At 43.4% G+C, this 18,542-nt stretch overlaps 1 protein-coding gene across 7 annotated transcripts in view; it reads right to left on the bottom strand.

Annotated features, from left to right (window-relative positions):
* The window catches only part of CHKA (choline kinase alpha), a 34,897-nt gene extending 26,253 nt beyond the window's left edge, over window positions 1–8,644 (bottom strand). For 2 of the 7 annotated variants that reach the window (XM_026706663.2, XM_087919843.1), the window contains exon 1: window positions 8,137–8,644. In XM_026706663.2, the coding sequence (XP_026562448.1) occupies window positions 8,137–8,489 (353 nt within the window). In that variant the 5' untranslated portion in view covers window positions 8,490–8,644. Of the gene's footprint in view, window positions 1–7,697; window positions 8,086–8,136 lie in introns of those variants that run through there. The other 5 variants (XM_087919856.1, XM_087919869.1, XM_087919848.1 and 2 more) reach the window with 3 other exon arrangements.
* Window positions 8,645–18,542: the final 9,898 nt, after the last annotated feature.

Raw genomic sequence — 18,542 nt, 5'->3', positions numbered from 1 at the left:
TAACAGGGTGGGAGCGGATTCTCTCAGGGCATGCTGAGAAACTGCGTTCAGGTAAGCCAATGCCTATTCTCCGGCATGCCTATGGGAGAATCCACACGTATGGGACATACCAAAGCTGGCAGTCCCTATGGGCAGGAAGAAGTCTGGTTCTATGAACCCCTGCCTGTATGTACTCATTGTAGCACTCTTCTGCCGAAGGCCGCCTCTGCTGAGGCGTATGTATCCAGTTTGTAGTGCCTTACAAAAGCAGACAGGGAGGACCATTTCACCACCCTGCAGATATAAAGTGAGGCTTGCGTCACCCAGGCAGCTGTGGTAGCTGCACTTCTAGTTGAATGGGTAGTTACTCATCTGGGTACAGGAAGAGTCTGAGTCTCATAGGTCTTGGCTATACAAGCCCTGATCCAACGGCCTATGGTTGATGATGAGACTTTGGTACCCTTTAAAGATGGCTGAAATGAGACAAACAGGGCTTCAGTTTTGCGATATGTCGATATTCTTTTGATATATCTGCAGAGTGCCCTCCTTACATCTAGTTTGTGCCATTTGTGCTCCGTATCATGTGGTGGATTGGGGCAGAAGTTGGGTAAGATGATCTCCTGAGCTGTATGGAAGCGGGAGTTGATCTTAGGGATGAAGGAGGGATCTAGACACAGAACTACCCTGTTTGTGTGGAAGGTGCAGAAATCTGACAGAACGAGCTGCCAATTCCGATATGCACCTGGCCACTAAGAAGGTAACTTTGTTAGGGAGTGCAGACTTATAGATTAGGCTCGAACGGTGCCATAGTGAGGGCTTGTAGGACTGTAGACAGGTTCCAGGAAGGGTACCTGTGAATTGTTGATGGATTAAGATTGACAGCTCCCTTGATGAAGGTGCGGACTACTGGATGGTGGGCTAGGGACTCCTGCTTGCCATATGCAGCACTGTGGACAGGGCGGCTATCTATCTGCGTACTGTACTGGGAGAGAAACCTTTGTCGAGTTCATCCTGCAAAAAAGTCCAGGATATGCAAGATAGAAGCCATGTGGAATCCGTGCCCTTTTTGGTACACCAATGATAGAATGCTTTCCAGGTAGCATTGTACATTCTGTTCGTGGAAGGTCCCCTGGAAGCTTGTATTGTCCTGATCACCTTCCTTGAAAAGTTATCCTTCCCCAGGATCCTCCTCTCAAGTGCCAGGTGGCCAATTGGAGCCACTGAGGCTGTGGGTGTTCCAAGACACCCTGGCTGAGAGAGATCCTGTCCTGAGGAATCCTCCAAGGACAGGACCCTGACAAACTCACTCGGTCCGCATACTATAACCATCTGGGCCAATGGGGAGCGATGAGAGGAATTTCTGCCTGTTCTAGTAGCGCTTTCTGTATTACCCCCAGGATGAGGGGAAGAGGAGGGAAGGCGTAAAGTAGACCCTTGAGCCAGCAGCTGCGAAGGGCATTGACCCCTTATGCTCCCGGCATCAGGAATCTGGAGAAGAATTGGGAAAGTTGGTCATTTGTCAGAGTGGCAAACAGGTCAAGTACCAGCCTCCCGAATTTCTGAGGCATTTCCTGGAAGAGATCTGGATGGAGACGCCACTCAGGAGTTGTCCAGCCTGGTTCAGCTCAGGTAATCTGCCTGCGTTTGATGTCCCTGATATGTGCTCTGCCCTGATGAACAATATGTGAGCTTCTGCCATGATTCCCAGTTGTTCTGCTTCGGTCATGAGGGATCTGGAATGTGTTCCTCCCTGGCGATTGACATGTGCTTTGGCCACCACGTTGTCTCTTAGGATCAATACGTGATGGCCAGAGACTGTGCTTTGGAAGTGCTTGAGCACTAAGTAAATGGCTCAGAGTTTACATAACCAGTTTACATTGTGTTGTAGATCCGCTGGGGACCACTGTCCCTGCATTAGTTGGGACTGAAGATGGGCTCCCCATCCTTATCCAAAGTAACTGTCATGTGGTTGGGTTCCTTAAATAGGGACCCTTTGCTGATCGCTGGGGAAACCTACCACCTGAGGGACCTGAGGACGTCCGACTTTAGGTGAACCCTGACATTGGCGATGCTGGTGCCTGCCCTCTGGAATGGCAGGAGAAACCATTGGAGGGGTCTGTCATGAAATCATTTCCCCAAGGAGCTGGCAAAGCATCACCAAAGGAGCCACTTGCTCCGCTGTAATCTAACTGACCAGGGACTTGATGCTGTCCTGGAGCTCCTGGGACAAGAAAATCTCACCAAAGTGCTATCTATCACCACGCCTAAATGTAGTAGGCGGGTGAATGGAACTAGCAGGGCTAGGAATCATGCAATCAAAGAGAAATCTTTCAGTTTGTATTTCCTCTGCAGATGGAATATATTCCTGCTCTCTATCTCCCTCTGGTGACCATGCACTAATGGCTGCTGAGGGCGGGAACAACCAGGCTCTGGCTGTTGGCAGGAAGAATACCTCTCCTGTTCTGCTTGCTTCTGAGCCTTTATCTTGTCTGCTGCCTCTCTATTTGCAGGTGTGACCTTCTTGGGGCTCTGCTTGGACCGTTTAGCAAGTTTGGGCTCAATGCTGGCTGCTGTGTAATCAGCCATTGTGCCTTCAGCCCAGATATCATGCTAGGAGGAGAGCTGAGTGCTCAATCCTCCAATCCTTTCCTTTCCTTTTGAGCAGCTCTTCAGCCCCGAGTGCCTTTTCTGGACTGTGGCAGTGGCAGCACTACCAGTTTCTTGGGGTAGCCTGCACAACTCACTATGCGGTCTACAAGCAAGATGGTGGCCAGTGGCCCTGAAAATCAGCTGTTTGGGGCTATAAGCTAAAACAACCACCTCCAAGTTACCCAGGTGAGCCTGGGCGCGCAAACAGCGCACTGGAGTCAATCACAGCTGCAGTTGAAGCACACACACACACCCTGGAGGTGGGAGATAGCGATCAAGCTCTCCCCTGTTTGCCTGGGCTATTAGGCCCTAATTGGTAGTTCAGGATAAGCCGTGCAATGACAGCACTAACAGCAGGCTGTAAATTTCCAATTGCTGCTTGTCTTCCGATTTTTTTAAAAAACTTGTTCAAACCTTTGGAGAATCCACACATTTCAGAATTGCTGATTTGCGTACTAATCGTTGGAGCCAACCTTTGCCACATCTCTATAGGGTCAAAACTGAGTTGTGACTGGGGCATGGAGACTTCCTGGTCCAATGAGAAGAAGCGTGACAAAGATTGATGACCCAGTCTCTGGGCAGAAAGGCAATTCAACCCATATGTGTGGATTCTCCCATAGGCATGCTGGAGAAAAAGCAGTTCTGCATAAGAGCAGTGCTTGGGATAGGGATAATCTGTAGCAATCATTTTACAATTTTAAAAGTTCAAATTTAGCATCATCTGACACACAGGAAAAATTCCACTATTCATTTTCTTTCATTTCACCTTGATAAATTTACAATCATGTACAGCAGGGGTGTCAAACTCGCGACCCATGGGCAGATGCGTCACATGCTCGCCCCATCCCCGCCCGGCTTAGTGAACGGGAAAAAAGACCCAATACGTCACGTGATGCCATGACAGTGCGAGTTTGACACCCCTGATATAGAGGAAACACAGCCTAGTATCTATCTGGCTCTGTCCACTCTATTCTGGCCCTGCCTAGTTTTCGAGTACAATCTTTGCCACATAAAAAAGCCATTGAATAGACTTATCCCACACCTAATAGCATTAATGGCCCCACAGATTATTATCAATAACATCTATGTTTGCCCCCAAGGTAGCACTATTTTTCCCCCCGACTTTCACAACAGAAGACAGCTTTCACGAGTAGCATTTCAAAGGTTGTCTTTTTGCTGAAAAGCAGAAGTGAGCAGCCTTTCTTTGTACAAATAAGAGTCTTCTGCAACTCTAACAATATTTAAATATTAAATCCAACAGATACTGCAGAAGCTAGGATGAACAGCTGCATTTTTAGTTTCTAAGGAATAAAGGGAAAGCAGCTAGTTGGAATCTCAAAACCAGTTGGCTTTTTCCAATCAAAAAAGTCCTACCTGTAATTCTCAAATGTAAAGAAAATTTAACAATTTGTTTAATGTTGAATTTGACACACTATTGCTACTCTTACTTGAACAATCTCAAATTAGACAGCATTGAAGAAATTTGACTTGAGAGAAAAATGTACAGGTAGTCGGGGGTTTCTGGTTCAATGTGTGAAGGGTGAAGGATGTGTATTTGTGTTTATTTTCATGGTCATGGTCATGATGTGCACTGAAGGTGGTGTTTGATTTCACTGTACGAGGCGCAATGACAATAAAGTAAGTAACTTCCGGGTAGCAGCATGTTAAGCATGACTCATTATGCAAAGAGATGGGAGACAAAATCCTTCTTTCTCTGCCTGCCCAGATGGAAAGAAGAAGAAGAAAGGAAGATTTCAGTGCAGTGCCTGCTTGGATTTCAGCAGGTAAGCTGAAATCTTTTGGCAGGGACCTCATTCAGCCAGTCCCAGAGACAGGAAGAATTATCTTAGCAGGGGGCAGCAGTTTGCAGCTTCCCTACCAGCTTCCCCATTGACTTTCTGGGACAGTTGGTAAAATTTGCATATGGTGATCACATGATTGTGGAATGCACCTGTCATATGTGCAAACAGATTGCCAAACATCCAGACTGCAATCATATGACCTTAGGGATATTTGTGGGAGTGCATTACAAGATGTAAAGCACCCTTTCTGAAGTTGTTAATTTGACCAGTTGTTAAGTGGGAATTACCCATAGTATATACTTGAAAAGTTCTTAAAAATTCAGAGAGATATTCAGAGATGTATCTGCCTTGAGAGTACCCACGGTGAACTATATAGTACAGTTCAACAATAGAAATTAACTACAGGAAATGTTTTATGACATTTTGTATTATGCCATAGATGTTTTATGGTAAGTTTTATGTCATAAAATATTTTTAAAAGCTGGCCAAATTTCAATGCCACAAGAGTCATCACTTAATTTTGGATGCATTTTGGATGCATTTTTCGCTCATTTGAGGTGCTTTATTTCAAAACATTTTGCCCTGTGATGCACTTTTCACCCAGTAAAGGTTACATACACTAGATGTCTATCAATTAGCTAGCCGTTTCATAAATACCAAAACTAGTTGTTAGAATCATCTTTCTTGACCATCATACTTGTGTGAAAGAAAACTACAGAATTTCTCATATGACACAATCCATACCATCTTCCCTTCAGAGAATCCTCTCTATTGATCAGCCTTACCCATAAGTTCATTTAAAGTTGATATTCTATTATAAACTGCAGTTTTCTATAGCTTAGAACTCAATTTAGTTGTCCTACAGCCATGATGGTGAACCTATGGCACACGTGCCAGAGGTGGCACACAGAGTCCTTTCAATGGGCATGCGCACCATTGCCAGCTGCTCTTCTCGTTTCTGGCGAGCCAGTGAGCTGGTGTTCGTGGGTGCTGGAGTGCCAGAAAATGGCCCCCAAATAGGCTGTTTTCCCCCCAAATAGGCTGTTTTTCAGGCCATTTCCGGGCCTTTTTCAGACTGTTTTAGGACAAAACCGGTCTGGAAAATGGCCTGAAAATGGCCAAACAACAGGCTGTTTTCCAGGCCTGAAAACAGCCCAAAAATCAGCCTGAAAAATGCGCAAAAAACAGGAATGCGCACACCGGCCAGCTGGTCTTCAGTTTTCTGGTGCTCCGGCACGCACACATGCACGGATTCCAGTTTGGGCACTCAGTGCCAAAAAGGTTCATCACTGTCCTACAGTTTTGTTCTAGCCGCTTACTTTTCAATCTGCCAAATGAAACAAGTATCTTTAACAGCATACAGGTTTTGCCAGTGATGATTTCATGCAATCCTATTGTTTAAATGTCACTGAGTGCTATCACTAGTCTCAAGTATATAAAGGTATCAAGTGATCACTTCACCCATTCATTTGATCTTTTTACATTTTGCTTCACTCTTTAAAAGTTAGTACTTTTTCAAATATCAAGTATTAAAGACTGCTAACAGCAGGACCGCTCTCTCCATTTCATAAATCTAATCTGTGATTTAATTTCCCTATCCCAAACAACATCCACAACTGTAGGAATGAATATACTAATTACATAAATCGTACATCATTTAAAGTTTTGAGAATGATTTTGTTTTGTCTGTGCATAAAGAGGAAAGCCTCTTAAATTCCAGTAGGAACTATGTAAATTTAGGTGCAACGAAACAGATGTCAGAGTAGGGACTGGGCAGCTGTCTGTCATATATGCTTTAATTTGCTTTTTTAGAATGAGAGGGCTAGATTTGACAGGCTAAGCAAACTCTTCCAGCTATGCTGGAAAAAAACTTATCTGCTTTTATTAGGAAAAAAAACGTTTTAACAGAATAAATTTCACCAAATTTTCACTCAACTCTTTCCTGTTGGTGAAAGCTGCTCTAAATTAACAAGGTTGCCAGTCTAGCAAAAGAGAAATTAGACCAAAGTTCAACATTTCTCTCTGGTGCACAAACATAACTTAATATTCTAAAAAAAAACCACTATACTTTTCACATAATTCTGAAAACATGCATAATAGCAATAACTTCTTAATCTTTATTTTCCTAACAATATAAGCAAGGGAGTTATTGCTGGAATTATGAGTCAGAGAAAGGTACCTAACATTTTACAGGAATTGCAGTTAAGAAATGACTCTTAATGCTAAGCAGTCTTATTTTAAAAAGGACATGAGCAATGCAAGTCCAGAAATCACCCCATATGACCCAAACTTTAAAATACCATCTCAAACTATGAATTTATCTCTAAAACATTTTATGCTACACATACTTGAAACAGTTGCTAATAATGACTGCTAAAAGTAATCAACCAATTTTATGGGACATTTCAAGGGTTTAACAATAAAACAAAATGTACTATAGCCTCATTAATACAGATTGTTAAGAATCGGAAGTCATAAAGGTTTTTCCTCATACCAGACTATACAGGGTTTCATAATAAAAATCATTTGCCTTAGCATGCCCATGATTAAAAGTGACAGTCATATATTTTAAATATTTGAAGTATTTTACTAGACAAAAAAGCATTGCAATGTGTCAGAAAGTTATTGCAAATATATTCAAAAAACACTTATGATTATCTTCCAAGTATCACAATTTTTCTCCGGTATTAGCTAATCTAGAGAGAAGGCATAGGCTAAATCAAATAGCCACTCTTCAGAAAACTTTATAATGTGATAACTGAATTTAAATTTCCTTGCAAGTCAGAATAAAAAAATAACTGCTTGAAGCTGGGTTGTTCATTATTCATTCTATATAGTCTGGCAGGAAGTCTAAATGGGCAATCTTTCTACATTCCATCCTCTACAGTATAATAGTAAGCGTGAGGTCAAAATCAGAAATGTTTCAGGTGGTTCTGTTAATTACTTTCTTTGGTTTCTTTTACAAAAAAGCAAAAAATGTAACCAGGCTCCAGCATTAAATCAAGGCTGTTTTAGTTGTAACATTACCCACAAGTGACTTGTAATTGCTTGAAATATTGTGTGAAAATCATGTAACCACAGCTTGTTAAAGAAGCTATAGTTATGGATTATTAAACTGATGTCCAAATTCTGCAGCCGATTAACTATCCCCAAAAGCCGGTCACTCCCACACTTCCCCCGTCTCCCCCCACCAACTAAACTGGCTCTTTTCCATTGATCATTTCCATGATGACTTTTTTTGTGGCCCTATAACCGCCCCAAACTCACCCCAATTCTTCCTTATCTGAGGAGACAGGGGAATATGGACATTGATGGCCTTTGGAGATCTTTAATGCCCTTCGTAAAGAAGGCGCGAAGAATATTTTGACGCCATCTGGTTATTTCCGCCATTTGAGCACAAAAGACACAAGGTAGATCAAACTAACAGCTACACACACACACACTTCCCTCAGTTTTGCTGAACGGAAGGAAAAAAAAAATCCCCCTCCCACACACACTACCGTTTTAACGTTTAAGAGGTCTCTCTTTTTCTCTCTCTGGGCTAGCCGACCGAAAAGCCGCGGCTAAGGCAACGCACTCTAAACATGCGGGGAATGTCATAAAACGGATGCCCAGCGACTGCCGCCTCGGTGGGAAGTGGCCGAGCCCCCCCCCCCAACGACTGTTAGCGGCCCGTGCCCTACCCCGATACTAGCGAGATGCTAACCTGATGGGCGTGATGCGCAGCTGGTCCTCCCGCAGCCCCCGCCACGCCCCCCGCAAGAACTCCCGGCACCACAGATACGCCTTGCGCCGGGTGCGGGGATCGGGCTGCTCCTCCGCCGGCAGGGATGGAGGGGTGGGCGGCAGAACGAGAGGCTGCGGTGGCGGCGGCTGCTGTTGGTGGCCCTGGCCCCGGAGCCCCAGCTCCTTCCCTTCGGCATCGGCGTTAGAAGATGGGGGCGAAGGGGGCGATTGAGTGAGGGCGGGGGGTAACACCGGGCCCGGGGCGCATCCCAGCAGGAAACCCAGAGGGGAAGAAGGATCGGCCCCGCCGCCGTTACAGAACTTGGTCTTCATGACGACCGTACGGATTGAAGAGCAAAAAAGGAAAGTAACCGGAGGCTCGCGCACACCCAAAAGACGCCGACCGCTCCAGCCGGAATCCCCCGCAGAAGGTCTACAGCGCGCGCGACGGCCTCCAGCTAGTACTTATAGGCGCTCCGCACGAGGACGCCAGTGCACGAGATCACCTCATCTAAAAAGCTGCCCCCCCTGCCCTCCCGGTCTCTTTGTCTGTGTTGATTGGCTGCAGGCCCGATCCAACCGCAAGGTTGCGGTCGCGACGCTCCCTGATTGGTCCAGAGGGAAGAAGCGGCGCGGAAAGATCATTGGCTGCCTTCCTCGTTGCTCTGGTTATCCGAAGGTGGTGGGGGGGGGGAGGCTTACGCGTATCCCAAAGATACAAACGTAGAGAATGGAGAGGGGAGAGGACTTGAGGGGGGAGGGGGGAAGGGAGGTGGTGTGGGTACTTTTTCTATTCCGCCTGCGCCACAAGCGGGGCCTCGGCGAGTTCGCGTTTCGCCCGTCCACTTCTCACCCACCCCCTCATAAGTAGCTCAGGCTTGGCCCGCTCCTCCATCTTTCATTAGCGTTTCCTAAACTCCATCACTCCCCTCACCCGCTCCACCGTTTGTGTGAATCCCCACCCCACCCCGCTCGCTTCACGTTTGTAAGGTGGACTCCATTTTCTTCTTGGCTCCATTCTTCTAACCCCTTTCTTCCTTACAGGCACGTGGAGTGCTGTAGATTTGGGGAGGGGGCAAAGGGGGGGCGAAAGCTAACCGGAGGGGGTGCGAAGCGAGGGAGGGGACAGGGGCAAGGAAGGAGTCGCCCCGGCAGAAACTGGTGCTACGCGGTGGAAACCGACCGAGGCTGAAAAGCCCGAAAGGTCGCCACCCTTGTCCCCTTCTTCCCCTGAAAGAAGGTGGAATTTGCCGCACTGAACTCTGCACGATGCGGCAGGTCTTGTCTGGGAGTCCTGGGCAGCCCTGCGTCTCCTTCCTTTCAAGGCGATGGGCGGGAGCGCCTCTGCTCTGGAGCCAAGTGCAGTCAGCATCATCAGGCCAAGGGCACCGGGGTTGGGTACAGTACACGGCGTGCTCCGCTCCAGAGAAGGAAGGGGGAGGAAAAGCAAGGCGGTTGCCATCCTCTTGCGATTTAAAAAAAGCGGAAAGTTACAACTCGTGGAGTGAAAATGAATCGAGCCTATTTCAGTGCGGGGAAGGAGCAGTTAAAACAACAACCACCACCCGGAGAAGCGTGTTGTGCTTGTTCTTTGCTACAGGTTTACTTGCGCTCCGTTCTTTGCGCTTTTTCTCTGGAGCAAAGGCGAGGCATTCACAACCGTCGGATTTAAGTGAATAGGGGGACGAGATGAGTAACATCAAATGGGAATATGGGAGATGTTTTTAGGGGCATGTTTAGGTATCAGTTATTCTCTATTGGAAACCTATTCCACAAATGCCACTTCAATTTTTTTCTTCAATATTGGGCAATTTGTAGATGTAGGTGATTGACCTCATAACCATATGATAATTATGTCTCATTTTTCCAAGAGAGTAAGTAAGGAGTATTTCCCAATACTAGTTCCGTTTACATAAGGAACAATAAAGACAATTTCCAAAATAATCTTTGTATCTTGAATTGTGTCACTTCCACAATCCAGTTAAGGCTAAATTGTAAGTTATATTTGGTGTCATCTAAGGAAACAAACTGAAGTTTCCCTCCCTTGATTTCATCTAGAAATGATCCCAAATTAATTGGAATAAATAGAAAAGGAACACAATGCACTTCTATTTCTTGTTTATTTGTTCTTTTACATCTTGTTTATTCCATGCTTTAAAGTAACTTTTTTTTCACAGTGCATTATACAGTATTCTATCATGGAATGAATGACAATGCACCAATGCATAGTCTAGCAGTTGTGAAAAAAATAAAGATTATGTGTGAATTATGATTTGTTGTGTGGAGAGAAACTACAAAATATAGTATTAAAACTATGGGAACGTTTGAGGTGCTTTGTATTCCCTTTAAAAAGTCTAGTAAATATGTGCACATGTCCACAATTACTTAGCTACATACACAAGCATTAAAAATTAGTTTTAAAAACATTAAGCAGGAACATACATTTCCTATCTAAAGTTCCTTCCCCACACTTATCCAAATAAAAAAGTTGCAAAACTGGTTCCACAGTTTTAAAGATACCCAATGCAAAACAGTTGAATACATGGATTGATATATGAAACTTTATGTGATTATAAGCTGCTTAAAGATAACAAATTGCAATCAAAGTCCATCATTCAGTATTGTCTAGTGAGGGAGGTTAGATTCAAGATAGCAGGTTGATAAATGTGCTGCATGAGTGAGTCTGAACCTGCAAAACTGAGAAATACCGTGATTCAAAGACCGATTGGTCATGCATCCTGGCATATTCAAGTAGATTTTTTGGGGTGGCAGTATGGAAGTAACTTGTCGCTGTCTTCTTCCAGCATGTTTTTTGGACTTTACAATCCAGCTTTTAGTTTCATAATCTCTGCAGTCTTCCATCTGATCAGGTTGGCAGTTCTTTGCCCACTGAAGCATCTTCTGAGAGTTCTGAAGAGGGTTAATAAATATGCTTCTAGTTCTCACTTTATTTCTGAGCAAAAGGAAGATGTTTTGAAGATCATGAAGAGCTTGCAAACAACAGTTTCAAAGCAATACCTTGTCCATCTGTGCTTTTATGCACAGAAGTAAGGACTATTATTAGCACTGGAAGTGAAATTACTACTGTGCTCAGGAAACCTCTGTGAGAAAATGTGCTCATTCTCCTTTCATTGGTAACAGCTAGCTTTCAACCCTTAGCATATTAATCTTTTATTTAAAAAAAACTTGTTTCCTGTGTACTTTGTACAAAGTAGCTCAAGGTTGTACTTTGGAATGTTCATTTCCAGTTCCTTTGTATGTTTACAATTACTGTTACATTGACTGCATATTTAAGAGTGATTTATACGCATACCCCACCCCGAAGAAGCCATGTCAATTATTTATCAATTTTGTTTTCTAGTTTTATAGACTACTTCAATTGTGAACATGTAATATGGAATAAAAAACAAACCATGCACAAATAGAATATTGGGAATACCCACTCTATTATTTGCAAATCCTGGTCATCATCCACTGTCTGACAGAACTGAACCACAATAAGACTTGCTATGATAACCCCATATTAATTTTACCAGAAAATAAACAGTGTCTCAGTCATAAAAATTGTTTTGTGGCTGCAGAAATTCCACTTTTTATTCAGGTTATTTTATGTCATACTCTCCCAGGTAAAAATGCTCCAAATGAATTCACATTCAGAACAAGCCCTTTGCAGATCTATGAAACAAATGATAAGATAGCTATTCTTTTTTTATTACTGGTGAGCAAAATATTTCCAAGTTATGCATGTTGTTACAAGATATGCTTGTTAAAAATAATGCTAATTATGAAGAATATGGAAATTTGAGCTGAAGTTAAGTATTAAGTATACTTTTAGTAGAATAGGAATTCCTGTTCCATCTCTCTTTCCTTCAACTCACTTTTCTAATTTTAATTTGGTTCACCTAAGGTACTTCTGGAACCTGCTCAGGAATGGAAGAGGCTGAGTTGGCTGGCATTGATGAGATGAAAAGAGCTAAATGTCTCCATCTCACTTACCTGTAAGGTTAAAGGAGAGGATGCAGAGAGCCTGTTTAGAGAAGGAAGTGAGTCCTGCTGGAAGTGGTAGGAAAAAATAGCCTTTTCTCTGACTGGATAAGCCCAAGTAAAATGAACTAAACATTTAGCTTCATGTAATTTCTCAAATGATTACTCGTGTCTTCCTGCTTAACTTTCACTTTCTTTTAGTCCTTTTTCTAGCATCTAAGAAAAGAAGAAAGAAACAGTTGGCAATTGAAATGTCCCAAAATGGTCAAAACAAGAGTCATCTGCAGCTGCTGTGTCCTGCGTGTGTGTGGAGGCTGTCATTGCTCCCATGACTTAAACACATTAAGGCTGTACACACTTTGAAAAATTATTTGGACAAACTGCTTTGGTCTTTGCACACAGCACATCTCTGCAGACTTGATCCCCCCACTTCCACAGGGGGCTGGAAAACAGTTGCTGCTAATTTAGGAATAGTGTTAACTTAAATGAGTGGGTTTCTTAAATGAGCAGCATCTTCCCACCCCTCCCCAAGTTCTTAAATAAAACCTGGTTGCTTTAATGAAAAAGCAGAGCAATGTTATGTTCCAATAACATCTAAGGTAATTCTTTGAAATAGTTACAAAACTAAGCCATAGCCTTTGTAGATATGCCCTGTTGCCTGTCTAGAAGAATATTCTGCAGACTCTAGGAAGTAACATAGTCTAACCTTTTTGTACTGTTTTTAATTAATTTTTAGAATATTGGCTTTTAACCCATCTCCTAATTGGGATTGTGTGTATCTGAAATAACAGTTCTGTAGGTTGTTGCTTTTTTAAAAAGAACAGATGGCTCCCTTGTTTACAGATACAGATACAACCTGTCCCAGGTACAGAGAGACATTAGATAAAAGGCATTGATGTGATCAGTCACAGAAAACTACATTCCCTGGTTACACTGTCTCTGCCTCTAGTTACATAAGAAGTAACTCAACCCGCGTGGAAGAGATCTCTGTCACTCTGTGGGTTTTCTGGCTGATGGAGACATTACCTTGGCAGGCCAAGAAGTTTATTTTAATTTAGGTGGAATATGAGAAACTGACTTTAAATTATTTTTGGCCTTGCTTGGGGATAAAAGTTTTGCATCTCTTTTTGGTATGTGCCATCAAATACCATTACCACTGAAAAATTATGCATTTCACCAAATAATTCTAGGCTTCAGGATAACAAACAGCATATTTATTTATTTATTTAGCATATGGCAAATAAATGGACTTACGGTGGTTCAAATGTTAATGTCCATCCACCCAGCCATTCAAGGACAGGGTGGTCTATGTTGGAAAAAATCAGACATTGGGCCAGTGTAAGCTCTTGATGGACATTCGGACACAATGGGATGGATCTTTTGTTGAGGAGCACCACTGACACACTGAGGCGTAGAGATAAGACCACATAAAATGATTTACTGAAAAGGTAGGACTTTCCAGTGATAATAATAGGGCAAAGAGAATTTTCTATGTATCACCTTCTAAAGGGGTGGGAGAAGCAATGGCCTGCTTCGTAGAACATGGTTCAGTGGGGAATATTTTTGTAGCTCTGTGTGTCCAAATCCCTTCCACAACCTGCATAATTCCCTCACTCATAATCAGGTCAACTGTTCTTCCATTGGCAAGTTGCACATGGAGGATTCCTACAGATACATATACATTTTCCATATGGATCCCTTGACATGGAAAAAAATCTTAAAACCCAATTCAAATTGGAACCTTCACCAACATGCGTAAAAATCCAAGGAAATCCTGCTCACAAATCAACTCTCTCTCTAACATTACCAATTACTTGTCATTGCACATATTTAAAACTATAAAGATATGACCACTTTAAGGCTTAGAATGCAAACTTTGTCTGCTAAAGGTTTGAGGTTTAATCCAATCTATTATTCTAGAGATCCACTTTTAATCAGAGGAAACAATAGTGCCCTAAATCAGGACTGTCAAACTCGCGCCCCCTGAGCCAGATGCGTCACATGCTGGCCACACCCACCTGAGCTTTTCAGTTCAGTTGCTTTTACCACTTCCTGTAATAAAGTGAAATGAGGAAGAGAAATTTTAACCATTTTGAGGACCCTCCTCCCCTTGTTGCATATTTTTTTAATAGGATACTAGGAAATAGAGATCAATAACAAATCAGCCTTTCTGATAGCATTCAGTTTGGGCCTAATGAGAGAGGCTTTACAAATGTTTGTGTACTGCTTTCAGGAAAAAAGGAAGAAAACATGCTATCTCAGGAGTCATAAAAATACATGTTGGCACCAGTGGTGGAATTCAAATATTTTTACTACCGGTTCTGTGGGCGTGGCTTATTTGGTGGGCATGGCTTGGTGGTCATGTGACTGGGTGGGCGTGCTTGGTGGTCATGTGACTGGGTGGGCATGGCCAACTCAATGTCACTCATATCAAGGGGTGCCTCACCTGGCCCCTTCCCTCCCAGCCATTCCTTGTCACCCAGCCTCAACTTATCTATAGTTCTGTAAAAATGTTGTTCACCTTTTTTGACTTTATTATCTGCATACTATAGATGTACTTTCATGGATCACTGAAAGGAGGAAATGGCTCACATGCTTTGCCCAAGAGGGTGATAGGCAACAGGCTTTTAAGGGGCTGCCACAAAGAAAGGGGGACAATGTATTTTCCAAAGAAGAAGAATGCAAACAAGAAGCAATGGATGGAAACTGAAGAGAGAGAAGCAATCTAAAACTAAGAAGAAACTTCCTGACAGTGAGAACAATTAACCAGTGGAACTGCCTGCCTCCAGAAGTTCTGGGTGCTCAATCACTGGAAGTTTTTGAGAAAAGACTGGACAGCCATTTATCTGAAATGGTATAGGGTTCACCCCAAGGTCCCTTCTAAGTATTATTCTGACACCTTTCCCAGGATTTCTACTCAGAGTTTGGCATCCTCAGTTTTCTTGCCTGAACTGGGGGTTGGACTAGAAGACCTCCAAGGTCCCTTTCAGCTCTTGTTAAACACATGTGTATTTTATGCTCTGGACTATTGACATTGAATGCATGTAAACCCTGAAAAATATGTGGTAGCCCTGGGCAAAAGAAAGGCAGAAAAATCACTCTAGGTGTAGGGACAGTGTAAAATATTAACACATGATAAATAATGGAACAATTAAAAACAATAGCACAGAGTTTTATCTCTCTCTTCCTATTTCTTTCTTTCTTTCTCTCCCTCCCTCCCTCTCTCTCTCTCCCCCTTCCTCCTCTCCCTCTCTCTCCCTCTCTCTCTCTCTTGCACACACACACACACAGAGCACTTAATAGATAAGCATTTTGGAAGCAGCTCCTTTAAATTTCTCCAAGGCTGGAGTGGATTCCCCCACCCCCCCTGTCAGACCGCACTCCTTATCACTCCAGACACTTTAACTCACAGGGGGAAAGTGATAGAAAGTGATATTTGCAGCGTCCATGGGGAATCCTTGGAGAAGTTTTTAAAGGAACTGCTGCTTCCAAGATGTGTTTCTTTTACGTTGCAAAAGTGCTCCAAGACTCGATTCACCCCCACCCCCTCTGTCAGACCGCACTCTTTCTCACTCCAGGCACTTTACTCACATGGGGAAAGTGATACTTGCAGTGTCCATGCCTTTCTTCCTCCCCCGGGGAGAAAAAGGACATGGGGAACGGAAAGCTAAGAGAGTGACCGCAAGTGAGCAACCAAGCAACCGGGTTGGGGGCGTGGCCAGCCAGGGGTCGCCACCAGTTCAGCGACCCATGCCAAATAACTGCTACCAGTTCGACCGAGTAGGTGCGAACCGGTTGAATACCACCTCTGGTTGGCACCAGTGAAGGGCCTTTGGCTTGAATTGGGGGATGAAGTAGATCTTCCCCACTCCCCAAAAATGGCAAGCAGCAGCAAACAGGCCTCTGCTCTGTTAGAAGCTGACTGGTGTTGACAACTTTCCTCCACTGTTGTTTTACTTGTCAACATTTTTCATTTGAAATGTTTACTTTTGTGACCTTTGCATCATTGTAGCATTCGTTTCATTATGTTTATTGTTAAAAGATTGCTTCCTTTTCTACTATATTTCTTATTTATTTGCAAGATCTCTTATTGGATGTGTTTTGGACTGTATTTTTGAATAGAGTAGTGCTTCTCAAACTTAACAACTTTACAATGTGTGCACCAACTCCCAGAATTGGATGCCTGGTTGGGGTATTCTGAGGAGTTGACTTTATTTTGTTTATCTATTTATTGATTTAAAGCAGGGATGTCAAACTCAATGCTTGCAGGCTGGATTCGGCCTGTGTGGTGCTTAGATCTCACCAATGGGGCCACCATGGAAACAGTGAAGGACTGGCCATTTTCACTGGCAGAGTGCTAGCAAAACAAACTACTAGCAAAAGTGGCATTTGATCACACGGCAAGAAGGCATTGAGAAATGTTTCTCCTTTTGCATTTGAGCATCCAAGAACGGACAGGAAAGGACAAAGGGAAAGAGGAAAGACAAAGAAAAAGAAGGGAAGATGGGAAGAGAGCAAGGAAGGAAAAAGAAGGAAAGAGGGGAAGGAAGAAGAAAGAAAGGAAAATGAAGACAGAAGGAAGGAAGGAAGGAAGGAAGGAAGGAAGGAGGGAAGATTATAATGAGAGGGAGGGAGAGCGAGAGAAGTCCTGCTTTAGCACTTGGCCACCAGCAGCCCTGTTGCCCTTTCACCATCCCCTTGTCTCCTCCTCCTGACCACTCCTGGTGATCTCCCATCCTATAGCTGCTTTGGTTACAAAGCCGGGTCTCCTCGCATAAAGGAGTAGGCCTCCCTCTGACCCACACATTTTGCTCTCCTGCACACCATGAGCAACCTGGCCAAGGAGAATCAGCACAGCAGCAGCAGCCTAAAGGAGGTAGTAAGCGCAGCCACACACTCTCTCAGAGAAACGAGGCTGGGCTGGGTTACAGGGTCCCAGTGCCCTGGGAGCTCAAGGGCCGAGCTGGGCGCTTGCCCTATGCTGCCCAGGGCTCTGAACAGCCTGCACTACCATCTGGGGGTCCTCCGCATGGCCTGAGAAGGACAGTGAGGCTCTTCTGGAGGACAAGGACTTGGCCCTCTCCCTGGTCTCATCTTCCTCTACTGAAGACAGTGGATCTCCCCAGCCCTGCCCAGGCCACCACAGGCACCCTGACATGAGCGACGTTGAGCTGGCCATACCCATCTTGGCTAACTCTGGACAGCTCACAACCATGAGATTGATTTTTTTCTCCTAGCATTTTCTTGCAACTTGAAAGTCTGTTGTTTTTTTTAATCAGCCAAGTGTTGATCCATTGGTTGCAAAATAAATTGACTGACTAGCTTGTTGCCTGAGCTGTTGTCATATCTGAGAGAGAATGACTGATTCCCAGTCAGCTTTTATGCCTGAGGTATGGCTAGAATTCCGCTGCCTGGCTTCTAGCTTGTTGCCTTAACCCAGGGGTCCCCAAACTTGGCAACTTTAAGACTTGTAGACTTCAACTCCCACAACGAATTTAAGTGCACAAGTCTTAAATTTGCCAAGTTTAGGGACCTCTGCCTTAACCGCTAAACCAAACTGGTTCTCAAGAGATGAAACCACAGCTATATACAATAAAAAATATTAACAGCAAAAATATTAAATATATTGAGTTGAAGTCCACATTTCTAAAGTTGCCAGATTTGAGAAACACTGGTATAGAGCAAGTGGTTTTATCTTTTTTTGTTCTGGATTTTGTTTGAAGTTGGGCAGGATCTTAAATAAATAAACACATGTACTTAGTGTTAAAGGAGCTAATTTCTTGCTGTGATCATGACAATCTGATTTAAGTGAATTTGTAAAGCCAAAACGTACCCCTTTTAATGGAATGGCTGTATGAGGGTGAGAATGGGGACATGTATATGGTTTGTCCACTTTACATCTGAAGGGCTACAGCAGGGCTGTTTCACTTTGCAGTTCGCTACCTACTCGCTGAAATTAACATTTTGCAAATAAGACATTGGGCTGAACTCAGTATTATTATTTAATTGCCTCTAAGTGAATCTTCTTAAATTGTGAACCAAATACAATACAGCATCCAGTCAGCAAGATTTTCATCCCCAAAACCTCAAGCAGCACATTACCGTTTCTTCTTATCAACAAGGAAACACAATGGAAAAAAGTTTGAATTTGTCTATGATGTTGGCACTCATGGCTTTGGACCAATATTCTCACTCACATACAAAGCGTGTTCCCAATGTAGAATATTAATAGTAGAGATTGGATATATTGTTATATAGTTAACACACCACTCCCTTGTTTGATCCATAAAAAAGGTAAAGATAAAAATCTCCTTCAAGTCAACTATAAATTACTTCATCAACACATACAATGTTATTTTGTTGACATTCGAAAACAGAAATGTCTTCTTCCAATATATTTTT

The sequence above is a fragment of the Pseudonaja textilis genome, chromosome 1 (assembly GCF_049901715.1).
Source record: "Pseudonaja textilis isolate UNSWEBS1 chromosome 1, rPseTex1.2, whole genome shotgun sequence".
NCBI classification, from domain to species: domain Eukaryota; kingdom Metazoa; phylum Chordata; class Lepidosauria; order Squamata; family Elapidae; genus Pseudonaja; species Pseudonaja textilis.
Note: the sequence above shows the minus strand (reverse complement) of the source record. Positions and strands in the feature narration are given on the sequence as shown.